The following is a 22,736-nucleotide window of genomic DNA, read 5'->3' as shown; positions in this document are numbered from 1 at the left end:
ATGAGTACTATCACATAATATATAACCAAAGCATAGACCTTATTTAGAGAACGAACAGTAGTCTAGGTAAGTCAAACCTTTTCATACACATTAGTATAGGTCACACCGATTCTTGGAGTAATAAACATAAATTACTTTCAGATTACTTTACAATAATTCAAGGGTAGTAGACCCTGTCAGTTGTACATGACGCTCAGCAAGAAGTCGCTTAGTAAGTCAATTGGACCATCTACTTTTCTTACCTAGTGAAACGCAGATTCTAGGAACAGTATAAACCTAGAACTCTGATTCCGGATCAGTTATTCTAGAGGAATTGGACCTTGGTGTGTAATATTCAATTACAGTTGCTTTTCAGTTCATAGACTAAGGGAAGCAATAACAAACTTATTTTAGGATAACCGCTATACTCTAGGTAAGTAAATCCTATACACTTTTTACAGGCGCTGTAAGCAACTTAAAGACAGGTATAAACCTAAGACTGTTTTTGTGTCTGTCTACAATAGACCAGGGAAAGCAAAACCCAGTGTTACACTTTATGAATGACTCAGTTATTCTAGGTAGGTAAAACAATGCAGACTTGTTCTGGTCAGGCTAACGGCAAGTCGGGGGAAGCAAGACCCAGTTTGGGGGGAGGGACACATACATTTATCCTAACAGGAATAGTGTAGTGGCAATAATGTAATAATCCTCGACTACCACTAGATATCGGCTTATGCATAAGCATGTGAATTTAAGCAGATACAAGCATCAGAAATACGATTACGGTGAGTAATGTATTGTATTCCCAAATAGATTATATTCTCATTTCATTCTTTACCCCTCATTTATTTTGGTTAGACTCTGCCGTTTACTTTTACTATATCCTTGCTTCACCTTGGTTTCTTTTGTTTTACCATTTCAAGCTATTTACGCGTAAAAGCAAATGTTGACGTAAGTTCTGTGCAAAAATTGGCCTCAAATTCAGTTTGCGTCTCGTTACATAAAATCACCCAAAAAAATACAATGGGAACACGAAGAATCTTCTCTCATTATACCACCTTAAGGCACAAAGGTTGATTGTATTCCAGTATACACTCGGGTACTATGCACATGCACTCCAGTATCTATGCATATCATTTGTGTTCTTAAAGCCATCCACTGTTTCAGAACGCTTTGAACTTTAGCTGTTCAAAGCAGTCCTGAGAATACCCGGTGCACTTTCTTTGCAGGCTGGCCTATGACTCCACCAATGGAACCTGAAAAAAAAGAATTCTAGTTACATATAGATTCAGGCCAGTTGGAATTTCAGGTGTGCATATTTTGCATTGTGGATGTGCAGGGGCCTCCTCTGCCTGTAGGACATCGATCTTATACAACTTAGTTGGCTGTTCGTTTGTTTTGCTACTTTTATATAGCACTAACATATCTGCTTTTAGAGTGGTTCGAGATGCTACAGTATGCCAATAAGCTGAACAAAAGCATCATTGCACCACAAGGGCCCACCTTGTCAGTGACCCCCGCCTTTTGAGGCGTACCAGGATAATGCCATCCACACCTAAAAGCTCTGTTCTTTAAGTAGGGTACTTCTGGGTCCCAGAGAACACTCCTGTTACAGTGGTGGGTCGTTGGGGATTGATTTGTAAGTTCCTACTGTCTCTCCTGTCCATAAGCATCCATTTTTAGATTCCGGGTAAGCCAGTGTAGGGGTTTGTCTGGGAATGTCTATAAAGCACCATTAGAGACATCTAGAAGACATTTCAAGCATAATGAATTGCATATATTGGACAAAATGTTAAAGATTGGATCACATGTAAACTTTAGATTTGCATCATGGTATGTAATACTAGGTGATGGCCAGGAGCTAGTTTTAGTTTCTGCTCATGAAATCTTAATTTTGACCACTGCTGTGCTCGGCTCATCTGTGACCCATCTGCTTATGCCATTGTGCTTTTTGTTTTTCACACCTCCCCGCCCTCCCAAGATTGTTGCAACATTCAAATGTTGTCCATGCCGTACAGTTTGTTCTTTCTGATTTGTTTGATCTGCCATTGCTCCCCATCCCTCAAATGGACCTTCCCCCTCCTACACCTCTAGCAGCCAATACCCCTTAACCTGTAAGAGCAGAAAATACATCTCACTCAGCTAAAGTATTCTGCCTCCTGAGTTCTGGGAACTCACCACCCGTCTTTTCTTTTTAATTAAACAACCTGGACACTCTTTAAGCTGGCTGTGCTGTTTGTGGCACCCACTAGTGAAATCAGGTTTACTCTGAAATGCAAGTGCATTAGCAAACTTGGTGTGAATACCAGTCCTAGAAAAGCAGAGTGCTACATGTCAGGATTGAGGCGTATTGGGAGGTCTGTATCTATTTAAATGCGGCACTGTATCAGATGGTGGAGCTCTGCATCTCCAGAAGACCAGGAGGAGCAGACTTTGGTTTTCTTTCACCTTATCTGGTGGGGATAACTGTTTGAGAGAATTTTCTGTTTTTGTCGTAATTCCCTTAAACGGGAGACCTCCCCCGCCCCCCTTGCACCTCCACTGCTCACTAGAAACAAGCGTAACATTACAGCTGAAAAACAAACTCCTCTGCTGATCCCTATACTAAACGCTAGCAACCCAGAAGACCCTGAGGAACTAATAGAGCTTTTTAACAATACCATGACTAGGGCCCTAGACACTATTGCTCCCCTGAAACTCTATAAGAGCAAACCTAAAGATCACCTCAACACCTGGTATACACCACAACTGAAAGCCTTGAGGTCGGAAAAAAGGAAATGTGAGGCTACCTGGAAAAAACTTCCTTCGAAAGAGAACAAAGACATAGTCACAGAAATCTCTGCTCGCTACAAAGCAGAAATAGTAAAAACTAAACAAACTTGCAATGACAGGATCCAAAATGCTAGCTCCAGTATTAAGGAACTATTTGGAATCCTAAGGGAATTAGAATCACCTATAGCTCCTGACTCCCCCACCCGAAAAACAAGATGGTGTACTAGTATCCAAAATGTCCTGGCAAATAAAATCACCACCCTCCAAAAGAAAATCGCTTCCAAGAGACTTAACATCAACAGTACTGACCTAGATCAGTACCAGCTCACCACCCCGCCCCCCTCTTAAATACCATACCTGAATTCAGATTTGCCCAAGTCGCCACAACGGAGGTCGCTAAAATCATAAACTCTCTGAAACCTTCACGCTGCCAAGGTGACATCTGCCTTGCTCAAATTATAAAAGATGCAGCCAGAGATCTCTTCCCCTTCATCACTAGGCTCATAAATGCCTCCTTTAAATCTTGCCAGGTCCCTACCAACCTTAAAGATGCTTGGGTATTACCCTTGCTTAAAAAAGCCTCCATGGATCCCACCATCCCAACCAATTACAGGCCCATAACTACAGTCCCCTTCCTCCTTAAAATCATCAACAAGGCAGCCTACCTCCAAATTCAGTCTTACCTAGAGACCAACAAACTCCTCGGGCTCAGTCATCCTGGACCGTCTGGGTGTCATCTACACTAACTATGCAGATGACACCCAGATACTTATCCCACTATCTGGCAACTACGACACGGATAATGACCTAATAAACAATCTACCTTGTCATTCAGGCATGGATGGCCATCCACAGCATGTGCCTGAATAACGACAAGACTGAAATTCTCATTCTTTTGGCCCCTATATATCTAAAAAAACTTAACCCTAAATACACTTCTTACAATATAGACGACAACCTGATCACTACATCCAAGGAAACCAAAACCTTAGGCTTCCATCTTGACTCAGCCTTAAACTTTAAGAATCAAGCAAATGCCACTGCTACAGCTACGGCCTATACTTGCAAGCTGATTCATGCATGCAAAAACGATCTCTCTACTGACAGCCGTATGATCCTGGCATGAGCACTAATCCTGTCCAAACTTGATTACTGCAATGCCCTATATGCAGGTGCCAATAAACAAGTACTACTCCAACTTCAAATCCTGCAAAATAACGCTCTAAGAACTGCTTTGAGCATCCCAAGAAATGACCACATATCGGCAACAAGAAGTCATAAATGGCTTTCTATTCAGGATAGAATTTACTTAAACTTCTCCCACAAATGCCTGCACAATGCTGTCCCTAAATACCTTATCGACAAAATTGTACAAAACTTCCTCCAGACCTATGACATCAGTCAACGCCTGTTGCATTATCTCGCCGTGCTTTAACGTAAAAAGAGCCGGAGCATCCCTTGCATGGAATACCCTCCCTATGTACTTACGTACTGACCCTTACCTACACAGCGTCAGGTCTAGCACCAAAAATTGGCTACTCACCAAGGACAATGCATACATCTCTTGAGTCGATAAACTAAATGTTTAGTAACCTGGTGACACTAACTTGCTATTGACCTGTCTGCATAACTGCTCTCTTTGACATGTATCCATGAATGATTTTGCCTCCTGATCCTACTGCTGCTACAGTATACTATGTTATTTCTTTGCTTTGATCTCTTGCCTTTATTTTACTCTGTTAACTTTACCTCCTGTTGTATTTATATATCATAAACTGTCTTGCATAAGTGCCCAGATACCCCAGGGTTTGGCACTCTGTATAAACAACAAACAAACTTGTGCAGGACTTCTTTGATTTTAAACACTTGGGTGAGTGGAACTTTTTGTCACTTGCTCATTCTTTTTCTCTGACTAGGTTTTTTTATTTACTGTTTTATGGAGACTGGTAAACTCCATATGTTTAATATAGGCATCTGCTTTTTGCTTTGTGACACCCAGCAAGCACCATATGTGCCATCTCACTGAAAATTACTTTGACTTCTCTTTATGTTAATACATTTTCTTGTGAGGACTACAGTTGCCAAGACTACTTGTCTTTTCTTTTGTGGGTCCAGCACAGACCACTTTATGTGGGGTGCTGGGGGTTGAGATTATAAATCCTTCAACCCAATCGTTCCCTCGCTCTTCATGATGATATTGGGGTCTCTCCTGCACCACTGCCCTCCCTGGGAACCGCTGGTGGTTGTCAAACATGCACAGTGACCACCTCCGTAGCATGGTGTTTGAATTCTTTTTTTGGACGCTGGGTATTGCTCTGATGAGACTGCAGCACTGCGGCAAGTCTTTTCTTCACTTGAATCTTCATCCATGGTCTCCTCTTATCACTAAAGTCTTCTGTGACCTCAATTCTACAGGAACCCATTTGGGTCTATGCAAAAAGTTCTCCCCCACCACCCCCCTCAAAAAGCTATCCAAATCAGTGCAAAGGTTCTCCCTGAAAACGTTTTGGCCTAAATAGGAAAACGTGCCTTATTTACCTGTGATAGCAATTTTCCTTCAAGTGAAATCTTTGGATCCCACACATGGATGTAGGTGATTGGCTGCGCCCTCATTATCCCAACCGGCATTTTCCCAAACGTAGTTTTGGAAAATGATTTCCCCATTCATACTATTTTAGATAATTAGTAGGGCGATCCTTCCCTCCCCAAACCTTTTTTACACTATCATACCACTGTTGTCCCTAAAAATCACTAATTTTCAAAACTGCATAGTCTTTATTGGTACCCGGTGGGGGCGTGGCCTAGTCCGCACAGCCAATGAGGAGGCTCGGAGCAGGGGCATTGCCATACAGTAATCCAAAGGTGCCGAGCATCATCAGTGCTGGAGGCTGCGGTCTTCCCCTGCCAGTTAAGTGCTCCCCTGTCCCTGTGCCCTCTCCCCCACCCCCCACCTTTACAGGTATTCCCCCCCACCCCACTGCCCCACTTATATTGTGCTGCCTGGTCCCTCACCAGTGTTTCCTACAAGCACATTCCGCAGCTATGTGAATGGCCGCCATGGAAAGGGCCAAGGCCTTCTCCCGTTCATGGCGGGCATCTTGTTTACTTATTTTTTTGGTTGATTACAAAAACAAAATTAGTATTGGGTACATTGTGCCAGGTAGTAAGAGCAATATTACCCGAGCAGGGGCGGCATTACCGGACCTGGCAATGCCTCAGGCTAACTGTAAAGCATTGCTTCGCTCAGGCTTCTACCTAGCCCAGGTACAGAAACAGCGTGTATACTGAAAGGCATATACGAACTGTGATGGCATTTACTAGATACTCTAATGTAGCAATCTTTTTACAACAGAAAACCTTCAGTTATCACAACATTCTTTATTGTATTTATACATAGAAAAAGACACAATGAATAAAAGACGCAATGAATAAAAAAATAATTCATTTAAAATACATTGCTAAATCCGTAGTTCTACAGTTATTGCGAACACACATCCATCTGTAACCAATATTCAAACCAAACCACATTCATTCCCATACTACATTCCTTCATAGAGTGCAAAAACGCTAAAAGGAAATTTATAAAGAAGCTAGATCATGAACTAGATCATGAAAATTGACCTAAAGTGCAACGTGCTATATTGGAAATAAATCCACCGTAGTAATCAAATACTGGCATGTATAATGTTTCTGTTCTGATACAATGAATCACCACAAGTTCATATAGGGCTGTCCAGCTTTTGTTGTCCAATGAAGCTTGTGAAAAATGTCTACTCGTGGGTGATCTAGCTGCATCTCATACCCCAGGCATCTTCAGGACACAGGAAATCCTTCCTGATCACAATGGTGTGTTACCAACTGGTGATGTGTGTTGTAGCAGAGTGGGCGAAAAATCATCCAACCCAGATATTTGAAAAAAACAAGAACTAGGGGGGCTGAATCATTGAACTCTCCAAGGAGCGTGCTGGCGTCTGAATTTCGGTGCTACGAGGGTCAAATTGGGTCTTTCTTCAACTTGTCTTGCGGTGCAATTGTATCTACTAGGGGTTTTGTTTGCGTGCTGACTGGCCGCGAATGTATTTCGCTTGATGTCTGTTCCGTGTTCTACTTAGCCCAGTGCATTACCTGGCCCGGTAATTATCCCTAAGCATCTCTTCCCACTCCCTCCTCCCCCGGCTCGGGTAGTATTGCTTAACTATGTACCTTTAAATACATATTATGGCCTGAAACGTACTGCAGACTGAAAGGTTGTGGCTCAGCATTTTCAGCAGTTCCAGACCACTGGCAGTCAATGCTCAGTTCTGCTAAAGATGAGGTGTTAAGATGGATGAGGTTCAGATGTATCTAACATATGTAACATTGTCATGCTTCGGTTGTCTGATAACATGGACCCGTTTTCCAATAGCAACAAAGCAATTCAGGCAAGCACAACCCAGGGTTACATGTTTAATAAGAGTGGCAGCTAATCAAGGTGAGTAAGACCTATATACTTAAAAGGGGCTCCAATCAACTCAAAACTGTCAGCTCCAGGGATGGCTGCTTAAGAGCTGTGCCCCTGTGGCTGTCTTTAATAATATTATCCTACCTCAATAATGGCTGATGAAACGTGTGCTGCTGAGTCTTCTCAACCAGCTAAGAGGCAGAAAGGACGGGATGAGAAGAGAGATAACCAACTACTTGAATAACTTACCAAAGTGACAGTTGACATCGCAGAAATCGAGGCAAAATTGACCTGTGCTGAAGAGAAGTTTTTAAGTCTTTCTACAAAAATGGTTGCTGTTGAGGAACACCTAAGTATAGTGGATGATATAGCTTTGCGTCTTGCAGATCAAGTGAGACAGTTGTGAGGATTGCCGGATTTCTGGAAAATGTAGAGCGTGGAAACCCAATCTACTGTTTGGAGAAGGCTTTGATCTCTATACTCAATCTAGACCCCAAGATGCCTCTGGAGATGGAGAGGAGGGCATTGGACAACGAGGAAGGCCTAGCACACGGAAGAAAACTAGCACAGTGCTGTCAAAAACCTGAAAGGATCATTGTGGCAGCCATCTTGCAATGGCAAGCGGGCTTTCTCCACGATAAACATAATGGGCTATTACTGAATGTTTTCATGTTTTGTGCCCGCTCTGCTCTGTTAAGTCAATGAACATTTTGACTGATGTAAATCTTTTATTGTCAGAAATGTGTAGGAACTTCACAGGGAGGTCCCGCCTTGTGTGTTCAGGAACATTTGCCTGATCCACGAGCAAGGACGGCAGCCCATTACTGAATGACGCAGAATAACCACGCCCCTTTTCACCTTGTCATAAAAGCCAGCCTGCGCGTGCTCCTGAAGTGGCTGTTCGGCTGGGAAACGCTGAATCCACTGATGCCAACCACCAGGGTACGAATCCTCTGCAAAACCAACTTCAATTGTTCACTTGGCTTTATACTGAACTATTAACCCTCATAGACTTTACTTATGCAGAATGTATACAATGGCTATATTTATTTAGGCTTAGAACAACAAAACTGCTATTAACGGAAGTGGATCCACCCTGGGGTGCTCTGGCAGTAGTGCACCAACATTTTATTACATTGGATCATGACACTGATTAAGAATACAGTACAGGCGATACAATCATGAGATGGTATGACTGGAATTAGGCATAAACAGTATTTTTTTTTGTTTTTTTTGTTGAAGATTAGATATTACATGGCGGTAAGGCGTTCCAGAGAGTGGGAGCTGTAGCAGTGAGACTTGCTCAAACAGAATAAGACCAGAGTTTTTCGAGCACACTAGATAGTAAAGCAAGTTTAATAAAATACAAAGTGAATTAGTAAACCAATTTGAGAATATGTGGTTAAAAAAAAGGTGTCAGAAAACGCAATAGTCAGCCTTCTAAAATAAGGCCCGGCACTTCCCTTTCTAAAGGAGAAGGGGGTAAGCGCCCAAAAAAAATAAATCCCAATTGAACCGTCAGTAGGAGGCTGTGAGTATTTAAAGTAGGTTGTTCAAGGGCTGGCAAAGCCATCAGGCAGTACCTTTATTAAAAGTTAAGGTCAAAGGGGGGGTGCTGTTGCGTGCGACCAAGATGGCCGCCTGAAACGAGAGCTCCGGCCCGACAGAAATATTTGAATCCTGTTTGGGAGCCACCAGCGGACAGCGAAGTCGAGCAGAGGGGGCACCTTGACCCGGTCCACACCCTACTGAAATCCTGAGAGCGGCAGACCAGAACTCAGATATCGGCCTTGGCGGGTTGAGCGGGAGAAGGCCCGGGAGTGTGCCGCGTGGGACGTCCGGCTGACCGGCGCCGCTGACACTCTGGCCAGAGGGGCACAGAAAGGCGGGGCTGCTGTGCCGTGGTCGCGGAACTTGCCCGTGTGTGCTGCTGATCGCCCCCTGGATCCCGCTCGCGGGGCTGTGCGGGCAAGTGCTGCTGGCTTGTGGGCCCTGCCCTGGCGGTTATTGAGGCGATCCTCCTGAGTGAGAGCTGGTGCTCCCTGCCGTGTCGCAACGGGTGCTGGGAAGCGTGCTGTCGTCGGACAGCGTGATATCCTTCCCCCCCCCCCGGGCCTGGCCTGCGGCCGGGGCGCGCCACACGTGCTACATTCCCTGCAAGTTGGCGGTGGTGCCGCTGAGACCTGAGTGGTGCGGCATTCGGCGGCTGGGGTGCAACTCCCTTCTTCGTGGGAAGACACAGTCCTTTGTGCCTGGACATTGGTGGCTCCGTGAATCACTAGTTTTGTGGCTCCCCGGCCTGGGCAAGCCCACTCGACAAATAATATCCTACGCGGCCTGCCCTGCGGTATAGTCCCACAAGATCCATTGCCCCTGTTCGGCGGTGTTGGTGACCCGGCTGGGGTGGCAGCCATGGGTAACACGAGGAAACAGGAAAAAGCGGCAGAGGGGACGACCGGGAAAAAGAAAGGCCCGATGGACTCGTTCAACAGCAGCCAGGCAGCTGGCCACGAACCAGACCTGGCGACAAGATCAATGGCTGAACCTGGCGTGGACAGCGGCGACAGGGTTGATCGCCTTACCACGATAGTTCAGAATGGCTTCCTATCCTTAAATGTGAAGCTAGACGACATTAATACCATAGGAGCATTGAAAACCAGAGTCGACGAGGAGAGCCTCAGAATCACCGAGGCTGAAGACAGAATTGGTACTAACGAAGACACCATTGCGCGACACGATTGTGACATAGCGCAACTTAAGGCAGGCATGAACGCGCTGCAAAGTAAATGCGAGGACCTAGAATCCAGATCCCGAAGGAACAATATTCGGATTGTTGGGGTCTCTGAAAAGTTCGGGAAAGGCGCAATAGAACAACAAGTGGAAAACCTTCTTAAGACTCTTTTCGGGACAGAATCCTTCTCGAGCCAATTCCTGGTTGAACGAGCACACCGCACTCTGGCCCCCGTGCCAAAACCCAGAGCCCCGCTGCGCACCATCATTGCCAGGCTGTTGAATTACAGAGACAGAGATACAATTCTCAGAAAGGCTAGAGAAATTGGGACACTACAATATGAGGAGAACCGCATACATGTTTATCCGGACTTTGCTGCAGGAGTGCAGGCTAGCAGGCGATCATAAGAGCCGGTCAAGCGGCTACTGAGGGCACGACAGGTCCCATATGCGCTAATATTCCCGGCCAAAATGCGAATCCAATATGGAGGAAGAACACACTTTTTTGAGACCCCGGCCGCCGCTCTGGTTTATGTGGAAGCAACTATACCCCTATCACCTAGAGGCCGTGGACCGGACCAGAACGGAAGATCACCTCCGGGAGGTGGAGACCGGGGCCCTGCTGACTGAACCTGATTGCGCACATATCCTCTGTTGCTGCTTTAGTGATGTGTAACGGACTTCTGCTCCCGCTGGGGGGCTCTGAGTAATCTTCGAAGCGGGTCGTGAGCCCGCTCCGGCTGCCCCGTGGCGACAACGTGGCACCCACAGGAAAGTTCCTAAAAGGTTTAAGGGTACATCGTCAAGTTGGGGTGGATGATGTGGGTGGAGGGTGGGGTTGGGGAAATCGGGAAGTTACAGAATGTTATTGCTGCCAGGGCATGTTAGGGACCTGGGATGTGGTGGAGTCTGGAGAGGGAGAATGCACTGTTGGAAGTTGTAGGTTAATTCATGGTCTCGCAGGCGCGGGTGCTACTCTAAAGTTAATCACTCGAGCATTGATGGTCATTACTGCTTGGTACAATGTAAAAATGCAAAAAAAAAAGGTGACGGGCTGAAGATAAGATTAATGTCATGGAATGTTCGGGGCCTGAACAATCCGATGAAGGTCAGAAAGGTTGGCAATTATGTCACTAGACACGGGCCTCATATTTTAATGTTACAGGAAACGCATGCACGGGGCTCGGTTAACGAGAAAATACTGGCAAAATGGGGCAAATTACCCTACTACACGAACTATTCATCACAGTCCAGAGGGGTCTGCACCCTCATACATAATTCTCTTAGCTTTGTTGCCAAAGGCCAATTGGTGGACCCGATGGGAAGATATGCTCTGGTCTGGGGTGGAAATAGCAGGGAAACAAATAACCTTATTGAACACCTATGGTCCCAGCCTGGACGATCCTGATTTTTACCTACATATGCTCGAGATCCTTGCCAAACATGATGCGACCACGATACTATGGGGAGGGGACTTCAATGTGATACTAGACCAGACCCTGGATAGATCTGCTAAGCTAACCAGGGCACCCACCAAGGCGGCACTAGTTCTGAAACAAATTATTCTGCAACTATCTCTAGTGGACGCCTGGAGAGTGCTTCATCCAGCCAGCAGACGGTACACGTTCTACTCTTCTGTCCATGATAGTGAGTCACGTATAGATTACTGGTTTATATCCACAAACATAGCGCATACCCTAGAGAATTGCGAAATCCTTCCTCGTACACTATCGGACCACTCCCCGGTGATGTTGGAGATCTCTTTGAAAGATGCCCTCAGACCGACTAGGAGGTGGAGAATGCCAAGAGACATACTAAAAGACCCGAATGTTGTTGAAACCCTACACATTGATATTGCCAACTTTTTTACAGACAACATTGGTTCTGTAGAACACATATCGTCAGTATGGGAGGCGTTCAAAGTCTGGGCGAGGGGGGGCCCCTAATATCTAAGACCACTGGTCTTTTGAGGGAAGTGTGCCGTGGGCTGGAGGGGTTGGAGAAAGTTGAGCACACTAGAAGAAATCTACAGCCGCACGCATGGTTACTAAGGGATTTTGACCGACTGGCAATAAGGGAAGTACAATATACGGCGGCCCCCACCAGGGCTCTCGGATATGGAGAAGGAAATAAAGCAGGGAGAATGTTGGCCAACTTGGTTAAATACGAAAAACATATGACTCTGATTACAGCGATCCAAACAGCACAAAATGAGATAATAACAAGTGAATAAATGATGAGTTTGTTCAATTTTACAAAAATGTGTATAAGAATAGAGATGGGAAATCACCCGATGAGATTAAAAGATATCTTGATATTCTAGAACTCCCCACAATCCCAGAAGAAAGCAAACTAGCAATCGAACAACCTATCGCTGCCGAGAAGCTTACCGAGGCGATAAAGGGGCTCACGTCTGGAAAGGCACCCGGCTCGGTTGGGCTCGCTGCTGAATTCTATAAAGTATTCCGGGAAGAATTGGTGCCTATGCTGTTAGAGATGTGGGGAGAGGCTCCGGGGAAACAAAAGCAACCCCGACAATGCGTGAGGCCATCATTACAGTGTTGGCCAAACCCAGACGCCCACCACAAGACATGTCATCCTATAGGCCCCTGTCCCTGATAAATGTAGACGCCAACATTTTCGCGAAGGTGCTGGCGAATCGCATGTTCCCCATAACACCTACGCTGGTTTCATGCAGATCAAAGTGGGTTTATTCCCCATAGGTCCACTGCCCTAAATTTGCGTAGGCTATTCGGCATAATGTCACAAATCCACCCGAGCAAACAAGCAGTCGCAGTGTCCCTTGACGCCGAGAAGGCATTTGACTCGGTCTCCTGGGAGTACCTCTTTTTGGTGCTGGAGGCGTTCGGGGTGGGCCCCAACTATATCAAGTACGTCAGGCTGCTGTACACGGCCCCGGGTGCAAGGGTGTGCACAAATAGAACTATATCCGAGCTGTTTGAGCTTGGACGTGGCACCAGACCGGGGTGCCCCTTCTCCCCTATCCTATTTGCGTTGACAGTAGAGCCCGTGGCAGCTGCGGTTCGTCTGAGACATATTAACAAGGGTGTACCATTGAAAGGTGCCACTCAAATAATATCCCTATACGTGGATGATACCTTGCTGTACGTCCGCGAACCAGACAAAAACATTGCTCCTATTATGGCAGACATCAACGAATTCGCGGAGTACTCTGGGTACACGGTGAACAGTGCTAAATCAGAAATGTTCCCGCTCACCCCATCCACAAGCCGCCCGGCTCGGATGTGCGGCCTTAAGTGGTCGGAGCGACACATCAGATACCTGGGAGTCCTGGTTTCAAGTAATAGACAGACCCTATATGCTGACAACCATGACCAGGCGCTACAAACACTCCATACCAAATTACAGACCTGGAGACACCTCCCAATCTCACTACACGGTAGAATTGCCATTCTTAAAATGATTGTACTCCCAAAATTATATCTGTTTGTGAACATATAACTATATGGCCGGGGTAAGGAATTTTTCTCTAAACTTCGTTCCATGGCAGTGTCATTCCTTTGGAACGGGAAGGTGGCTAGGATTGGGTGGGAAAAGATGATAGAACCATATGAAAAAGGGGGAATAGCAGCACCAGATTTTGAGCTCTATTACATGGCGGCACAGGCGCAGTTCGCAAACCATTGGTATGACGAGGCAGACAATTCACCCCACACGTGGATAGAAGAGTACACTACTACACCCACAGACGTTAGATCAGTTATCTTTGATACAAGACACAAGGACTCATGTGAATTTGACCCTGTTAGCTGCACAGTGAGAGCCTGGGGGGGCATATACAAGAAACTGGACATTGAGATCCCCTATAACCCCGAGGCCCTGTTATGGAAATACCCAAATATTCCCCCCAAATTCGACATCAGCATCCAGGAAGCCTGGGACCCCGATAGAGAGATGAATGTGGGAGATATGTACATAGACGGGAAGTGATATGTACATAGACGGGAAGTTCGTGACCCTTGCAGTATTCTTGAGGGGTGTGGGAGGAGGATCCCTCAAAACATTACTGTACTATCGGATGAGGTCCACATTTCAAGCACATTGGCCATCCTTCCCAGATGAACCCCCCCCCTCTCACCCGTGCACACAACTGGTTACAACACGAGGGGGACTGGGAATCTCCAAGTTGTATACGACGATACAGACCCACACTCCTACAATCAACCGAGTGAAAGAGAAATGGGAAGCTGATATGAAAATGCTTATTCCTGAAGAGAAATTGGTAAGGTACTGTATGCTTAAAAGTAGGGTATCCCTCAATGCGGGATTGCGCCAAATACAATTTAAAATCCTTAACAGACTGCACTATACCCTGGCCAGAATTGCTAAATTTACGCCGGGTGATACAGGTGACTGCCCCAAATGTAAGTCCCCGCAAGCGGGATCCTATCATATGTACTGGGAGTGCCCGGTTGTGGCTCGATTCTGTGAGAAGGTTGCAGCTACGTTGACAGAATTTACACGAATCCCCCCGTATTTGTCCCCCCAAAAATACTTGTTCCGGGATATTGGGAAATGCTCCGAAAAAATTAGAAGGCTGTTTAATGTGTCATGTGCTATCGCCAAAAAATGTATACTGCAATCATGGAAAAGCCCGAACTCCCCTACCATGAATACCTTTTTACGCGAATTAACTTATACAAATGAATGCGAGGAACAATATGTGCTAACCCAACCGAGTATGAGCCGACCAAAGGACATCTATGTGACCTGCCCTCTGATGATGAAACAGCTATGTAGACTGTAAATTATTGAACTTTTGATGAAGACATTGTTGTATGTAAATCCATGTGATGTATTGATTGAGTGCCACTGTAACTGCTGAGACCTTAATAAAAAGTTGTTTAAAAAAAAAAAAGGTTAAGGTCAAAGGAGGTAACGTTCTTAGACAGTCCTTTTCCCAATCACACCACTTTAGGGAAGCCCAGTGGGGGGGGATTTGTGACCCAAACTAAAGTTTACCGTGAGGCAAGGGAAAAGAGGTAGGGTTAAGATGTTTTATGACTGTTAAACCTTTATGGAGGTTGGGGGCTAGATTCCTGTTGAAGACAAAACTTCCACTGAGGTCATTACTGCCTAGAAGGGTGGGGGAACACCTCAGAAACGGCAAGAACCCAAAATATGGCGCAAAGAGGAGCCCGCCATTTTAGCAAAATGGTGATCCTTCTGTGCATTACTGAGGCTGAATTAACAGCCTGCAAGTAATAAAGACTAAAAGTCTTAAAGGGAAACCCACTGCCACCAGCCATTTATGTAAACACGCAATTATAAAAAGTTACAAGGTAACTAGGAAAGGGAATACATTGTTACCCCCAGCCCTCCACATAAGGTGGGGTGTGCTGGCTCGCTTATACACAATGTAAAGGGGATGAAAATCCCCCTTTACTACTTGGGAACAATAGTTCATCCAAGTATAGAAAAGGGAAATTAACAAAATGCCCAAAGGGCCAACCCACCATAAGCCCAAAAGTTGTAGGAAACTATAACTTTAACCATACGCTATGAAGAGACATAAGGTCACCCGTAAAATGAGTGAAAGACTAGCTGAGTGAGGAAAAAGATACTCTTTCACCTAAGGACAAGATAAAATAGCATCTTCACAAATGAGACGGTTTCCAGAAATTGGCGTAACATCTGTGTGATATATATGATATAAGATAAGGCATTTATAACGCGCCTATACACAAGTGTTTCAAGGCGTGACGAGGCAAGGGAGGGGAAACTGAGGGAGGACAGAGACAGCGATCCTACTAGGCCGGGTGACATTGAGATTGTGCAGGGGAGGAGGAAAGGGGAGGGGCAGTGCAGTACAGAGGATAACAGTAAAATAAATAAGAGAATAAATGATAAAAGTGCAGCCAGCTGGTGGCAAGGTAAGTGCCGACATCAGGTGTCAAGTGCTAGTAGGGATACAGAAACAGTCCCCGAGTGCAAGGGTTGCCAGGGGGGCAGTGCAGGTGTGCAACTGGCGGGGAGGGGACCTGGGCCCGAGATCAGAGGGTAGCCAGGTAACCAGTGCAGTTTCAGATTCAGCCTGGAGATCAGCAAGGGAGAGGAAGAGAGTAAGCGGAAGCAAAGAGAAAGGTCTTGAGGTGCTTCCGGTTCCAGAGGTGGCTCTCCAAGTTTCAGAGGAAGGGAGGCTGTTCCAGAGGGAAGCCTCAGCAGAAGAAAGGTCTACCCCCAACTCCCTGCTTGGAGAAGCGACTAATCCGGAGGGAGTTGCTCCGGGGTATGTCAGCCAGCCACACGTGCCCATTCTCAGTGCAGGTTACTTCAGAGTGCAAAGCACGTCAAGCGATAAGCGAATCGGAACAGCAACCTACAGGATCACAATTGAGGAGTGTTGTCAGATCTCTCTACAGAATCTGTTCGAAGAACAGATACTTTTTGCTAGTTTTTTTTAAATATAAATACAGTGTATAGTGTTTAAAAAGGGATACAAAAATTGAAAAAAGCTTCGTGTTCTCCTTGTTCCAAGGTGTGCTCTGAGTTCTGTGAACCTACTACAGCCCTCCTTATACCCTGGCTGCTCGTCCATTGCTATCATACCTTTGGGGAGTTCAGGCCAAACCTAAGAGGTGTAAGCCTGGTCCCCCAAGGTGTGCTTTTCTAAGTTCTGTGTCAGACAGTAAGTTTTGTAAAATCTTCTAACATAGAGTTACAGCGGTGTGATCCTTGTAGTTTGGACACAGTCTTTGAGGCACCATTGTGCAGGAACACTATCCCCTAAGGCTGGTTAAAGAAGTTTTAAGTGGTGAAATATGTTGAGTACGATTTTCATGTTTATGATAAATCTTCCTGACCTGTGTCAACTCCAGAACCTCTTACTTGGACTTGGTAATTATTTTAACTTGTCCCTAGGTGAGTGGGAATCATTTTCACCTCTCACCTAGTCTTACTCTTTTTATGGGTGACCTTTTCATGTCCCTCCATAGTCTATGATTGGATTTATAGTTTCCTATAGCTTTGGACTGACTGTAATGTACTATGGCAGCACCCAACATTTTAAATGCAGTGGTTCTTTTTATTCTCATTTCTTGGTTGTAACACTCTTCCAAAGAAGATTCCCATCCCCTTTACATTGATAATAATGAGCAAGCACACCCCACCTGATGTGAAGTGCTGGGGGGGATATAAATGTATTCCCTTTCTTACTTGCCTGGTAACATTGTTACAATTGCAAGTTTACTTGAATGGCAGTTGGAAGTGTTTCTTAGTGATTTTTATACTCACAGGCTGTTAAATCAGCCTCAGTAATGCACAGGAGGACCACTGTTCTAGCAGAATGGTGGACTAATCTATTTCTCGTTTGCTTGTTGGTTCTGAGGTCTTCCCCTGCCCTTGTAGTTGGGAACAACCTCAGTGGAAGTTTTGTCTGACAGGACGACTTTGTATTCCCTGCCAAAGCTCCAGTGTGTCTGAGAATGCAGGAAGCGAGGAAGGAGTCCAAAACCCTGCAGCCCTTTTGTCTTTCACCTTGCCCGAAAGGAACCAAGTCCCAATGAGGGCGGGGCTGGCTATCCTGATTGGACAGCCAGACCGCCCCTTTCTGTAAACTGCAGGGTGAATTTGCAGAAGTTGTGTTGTAGTCCTCATAAATACTCGGAACCTGGAAGCTGCTGACCAGTCAACTACTAAATCTGAATCCGAAAAGGATGAAGAAAAGACGTCTGTAGTGACTTCCAGCGACTGGAGAGCATGCTGTGTAACCAAAGCCTGATGGAACCGTTCCTTCCAAAAGACCTTGGTGTCCCGGATGCGATTATTCCCACCCAGAGACTGATGTGATCCACTAGTCTCAAGACCTGCATTTTGAGCCATCCCAAGATGTGCTGCAACCTTGGTGGGCTGCAAACTGCCAATACCCTGGGACTTCGCGCCTGAGTGCGGTGCATGGTTTTCTGAAGTCCAAATCTGTCCACAACTTTGGTGGACTCCCGCTAGGAACTCCAGAGACATGATTCTAATCCCTGAAGTCCCCTGACCAGGATTCAGGACTGAGTGTGAAGAGAATCTGACCTGCAATATTTGTTCTTTATCTGGCTGCTGTAAAAGCTCAAAATCCACAGAACCTTGAGAAAGCATGGAGAGTCCTTTGCTGGAAGCCTTCTCTGGTGGCTGCTAGTGCAAGTTCCCATCCAGTGTCCAGTTCACTCGTCTCCAGACAAATAATCTAGGGACCCGGGTCCTATGCTGCTGTATCATGAAGGCATCTACTCTTTAGCTGCTCCTTTTATTTATTTATTTATTTATTTATTTATTTATTTATTCTTTCTTCTAAGGTGCTGTGTGGGCCTGGGTAATACTTACCTCAAGTCTGGTGTGCATGCTGTGAGGCTGAGTGGGTGATTAGTTTGGTTGGCAGTTTTCCTGTACCACTTGTCCAGGCCTAATGCTGGAACACCTAGGGAGCCTTCTGTAAAGTCCCTGAACACTATAACTCTCAAGCAAATACTTACTTGTTTAAGAAGATATCCTCTGGAACTTCGAATTTTCTGCAACTGAAACCTATCCTGACCTGCTTCCAGCTGGCTCCTAGACCACTAGGGGTCCCTCTTCTGCCTCTGAGAAAACTCATGCTATAGACTAGGGAAAGGACTTAATAAGATAACCAGTGTTAAAAGTACTTACTTGCTAAACAAGTTAGTGTGGTAACTGTATATATGTGAAAGAAAAAGTTATGTGTCATTAAGTTTTCATGCTTACCTTTGAGTTGCATTCTGGAATGGTGTTCCACCCCTTCTGAAAAATATTGTACCGTTTTAGTCTGAGTGTAAAAGCTCACCAATAGGGTTTACCTGCATTGTGTAATTTATAAGGTTTATCATTGGGTTTTGCTTTCCCTGGTCTGCTCTATACAGATCTAAAACAGTCTTGAGTTAATACTTTGAGTTGCTTGTAGCACCTTTTTAGAAGTGTATATAGGTCTTACGCACCTTGGTTAGCTGCTGCACTTATTGAAATGTAACCCTGGGTTGTGCTTCCCTGAATTGATTTGTTGCTATATGAAAATAGTTTCATAAAGTTCTTACTTACCTTGGAAACTGTATTATACAGTCTTAAAAGTATCCTGGGTAGAACTAGACATTAGATAAAGGATAGTTTTGTGCTAATAGGTCAATTACCTACCTTGAAATACTTTGTTTTTCTAAAAGCGTTTCTGGGTTTTGCTTTTCCCGATTTCTTTTTTTTTTTTTTTTCTTTTTTTTTAGTACATTCTTAAAGTTGTGTGTGTGTTCATACTTACGATTGAGTAGCTTGCCGTCCCCTCAGAAACTAGTTGTTTTACTAGCTCTGAACTGAGTTCTAAAAAGTAATGTTGCAAGGTGTATACTTGTAACAGGGTTGGTTAATGTGATTTCTATAACTGAGTTTGCTACTTTATTAATGGTTTTCTAAAAGTGTATATATAACCTGGTTTTACTCCACAAGAATAGCTGACTGCCATTCAGAATGTGTTGTAGGTTTGACTCACCTAGACTGCTGATTGTATTCTCAATAAGGTTATACTATGGGTTGTATCCCAAAAGTATTTAATTGGGTTTTAAAATTCTTTATATGATGTTGATGGTACTTGCCTTTCCCAAGATTTATCTTGGACTACTTGTATTTAAATAAACCCTTTATTTTTACAATACATAGTGTTTTTTTGGACCATATGTATGTATACTACAATTTCTTTGTACAAACCCTACAGCCCTCTCTCCCATCTAAGATAATCCTGGCTGCTCTGTTCATGCTACCACATTATCAGGTGGTACAGCCTTATACTAAGGGTGGAGCTTTTGTACGGCCTCCAATATGGGTTTTATGAAGTCTTGGTAGGACTATAGAAAAACGGTCCCAACACTACTACAGCCCCCACCCCTGTTCCCCCCCTATATCCTCATCTTTGACTAAGCCTGACTGCTCGTCCATTGCTACCATACCTTTTGGGTAGTTCAGGCCAAACCCAAGACTTGTAACCCTGCTTTCCTAAGTTCTGTCAGTAACTTTTGTAACACCACCTAACACTATGGAATGCAGATTGCTTTAACATTCTGTGAACTGTCTATTGTGAGTCTGTACAGATTCCCACCAATGCGCTTCCGGGGTCTTTGTCTACCAGTTCAGTCTTGCTCTGTCTGATGATGGATAAAGAAATATGGGGGAAGGGGTTGAGCATTTTGTAACCAACTCGTGTTTAGGAAACTGCTGAAGACATTACTTTTTTAAACTCTTCTTTGGCTCATGCAATGTGAACGCTGAAGGCTGTTTATGATCTGTCTTAATGTGGTCCATGTATTATGGAGACCCAGTAAATGCTAGCCTTTTATTTATGCTGATCATCCTACCTGGCACATTACTATTCCTAAAGTTCCAAGGCTTTGAAGAATCAGACCCTGCTCATTCAATCTTTTCCCTAAATTTGCGGTTGGCGTCTTTTTTTATAAAACGAAATAAACCAGAAACGTGCCTCTATTACCAATCAATATCGCTTTGTATGTTATAGGTGTGCACAGTGGCTTTAATGATTGGATTTGCTGTGCCACTGTACTCACTATTGCAGAGTCCCCAAATATGGTATAGTGCACTAGCACCATCTGAGTGGTCACCTGGTGGATCTGAAAAGCAAGAGGGTAGGGTGTGGGGCTGGAGGGGCTATGTTACTAGGACTGAGCGGGGAAAAAACGTAAGAGAGCTTTGATATGCTGTTGGCAGCTTTAGTTCGATTTTCACTGTTCGCTAAGCACGCATCCATGCCCTCGTTCTGCTTTTTAAATTGATGCTGTGGTTTATTTATTTCGACAGTGAATGTGGTGAATTTCTGAAGGGCTGGGAAGCAATGTAGTTTTGGAGGACATCTTTCATAAGGCTAAACACGTATTTAAGTTCCACTAGCTTTCAGCACAGATCGGCAAACTGATTTTTTTCAGACAAGAAAAGCTGCCCTTAGTGTGTTTTTTTTTTTTTGGTTTCAGCCAATAAAACATTGCTGTATAATAACTTGAGCCCAACCTCTATACAAGGTAATATGTTTGTATTACATCAGCATGTATGCTGAAAATTGTCCACTTGAGTTGTTTTCCTTAATTGTGCTTTTTTCAGACATGGCTAGAGTTTATAATTGGGATGTAAAGAGAAGAAACAAGGAAGATCCTTCAAAAAGCAAAGCATAGTTCTGTCAGATTTTAAGTACTGTTCCAATTTACAAAACACTTTTTTTATTTTAAATTAATTGCAAATACTCCATGGAGTTACTCTATTTCAAAGAGGATTGTAAAATATAAAGTCAAAATGGAAAACTATACTGAGCACTGTTTTTTATTTATTTGTAAACTAAAACCTTTTTCATGCACGCATCATGAAAATGAAATTCATTGAAAGCATAAGATCCCACATCGTGTAAGAAAGGACCTGCTGGTTTCAGCACTCTTGAATGTTTGCGAAGAAATGTAATGTGCATGTTTGCGAGCATAGGACATGTTATAGCAGTTAATTGTAATTAAATGCTTTCTTTTTTACCATGTTGCTGCATTTGTTGTTTAATGTGCCTGAGGTTGGCAGCTAATTGATCTAAAAGGAAAACATTTTAAACTCTACTAGTTACACTTTGAGAGTGTTTTCTGTCGGACTGTTGATGTGATTGAATATTCAGATTCAACTCTAAGAATTACTGGTGTCCACTTAATGAGATTCTGCACTTTACTTCGTCTGCTGTAGCTGAGAATGTCCTATGAATTATATATGAAGTAACCCCTGCAATCTAAAGACCACATATCCCCACTTAATTCCATGACCTCACAACCTACATGCCCATGTTTGGTTTGTCCAAGAGCACAGAACAGACATTAAAATGTTAGTCTTGACAACAAACGTTGGTGTTTTTTTGAAGTGGGTGACTGATTTCAACATCTCAACGCGTCGCTTAAATTGCTTAGCGGACCCAAGAAATGTTACTTGCTTATGTTCATTTCTTGTTTTGAAACAAGTAAGCTCTTTTCCTGCTACAATTACATTCGGCGTACATTATCTTATCACTTGTTTCTTTTGAAGTAAATGCCAATTTGGAAATTATCAATTTGAAGTACCTTTCAGTGCAGTTCATTGTTGGTGTCCAAAGAAAAATGAAGAACATTGTTCTTGTTCATATTTCATGTAATAAATGCTGTTTACCTACAACGTGTGAATATTGATTTCATGATATTTCAACCCATTTGAAAGTGAGTTTCTTTTAACATGCTGCTATGCATCACACTTTATTTCGTTGCTTATGTGCTCGTAGCTCATCTGTATGAAGTGAAATATTGCTTCAATTAGTTGGATGCAAGCCACCATTGCTGTTGTATCTGAAAACGGACTGCGTGCCATGTGATAACATGTGATTTCCAGCTTCTTGGCTTACTCCCAGTGACGAGAGTTCTGACTGAAGCATTGTCCCTCTAACTACCCTGGCTTAACTGTTCCGTCAGGGGGATAAAGGACGAGGATTGTGTGAGGCCCTGCCATTAGGAAGAAGGTGCTACTGGAGGCCGCACACATACTGGGTACATGATGGGGAAAGAGGCAGGTGCTGTGGGAAATTAAGCGATTTAGTTGCGTACGGCTAGAGCTCCCGCTATGTCCTCTCCATCCTCAGGTAAGAGACACTGCACTGGATCGCAACCCATCCTCCTCCGGCACCATAGAACCATTGTTGGGGCACTTTAGATGGGGATGACATAGTCCTGTCAAAACCTTTAACTTTCATCGTGTGCAGCAGTATACCACGTGTGAAAAAATACATATGTAG

At 44.3% G+C, this 22,736-nt stretch overlaps 1 protein-coding gene across 1 annotated transcript in view; it reads left to right on the top strand.

The window, feature by feature from the left end:
* The window catches only part of VBP1 (VHL binding protein 1), a 98,891-nt gene extending 76,765 nt beyond the window's left edge, over nucleotides 1-22,126 (top strand). The window contains exon 6 of the mRNA XM_069612638.1: nucleotides 21,053-22,126. Within this exon, the coding sequence (XP_069468739.1) occupies nucleotides 21,053-21,123 (71 nt within the window). The 3' untranslated portion in view covers nucleotides 21,124-22,126. The remainder of the gene's footprint in view (nucleotides 1-21,052) is intronic.
* The last annotated feature ends 610 nt before the right edge of the window (nucleotides 22,127-22,736 follow it).

Source organism: Ambystoma mexicanum, chromosome 5p, assembly GCF_040938575.1.
Source record: "Ambystoma mexicanum isolate Mex_15411 chromosome 5p, UKY_AmexF1_1, whole genome shotgun sequence".
NCBI classification, from domain to species: Eukaryota; Metazoa; Chordata; class Amphibia; order Caudata; family Ambystomatidae; genus Ambystoma; species Ambystoma mexicanum.
This window is presented reverse-complemented; position numbering and strand designations above follow the sequence as displayed.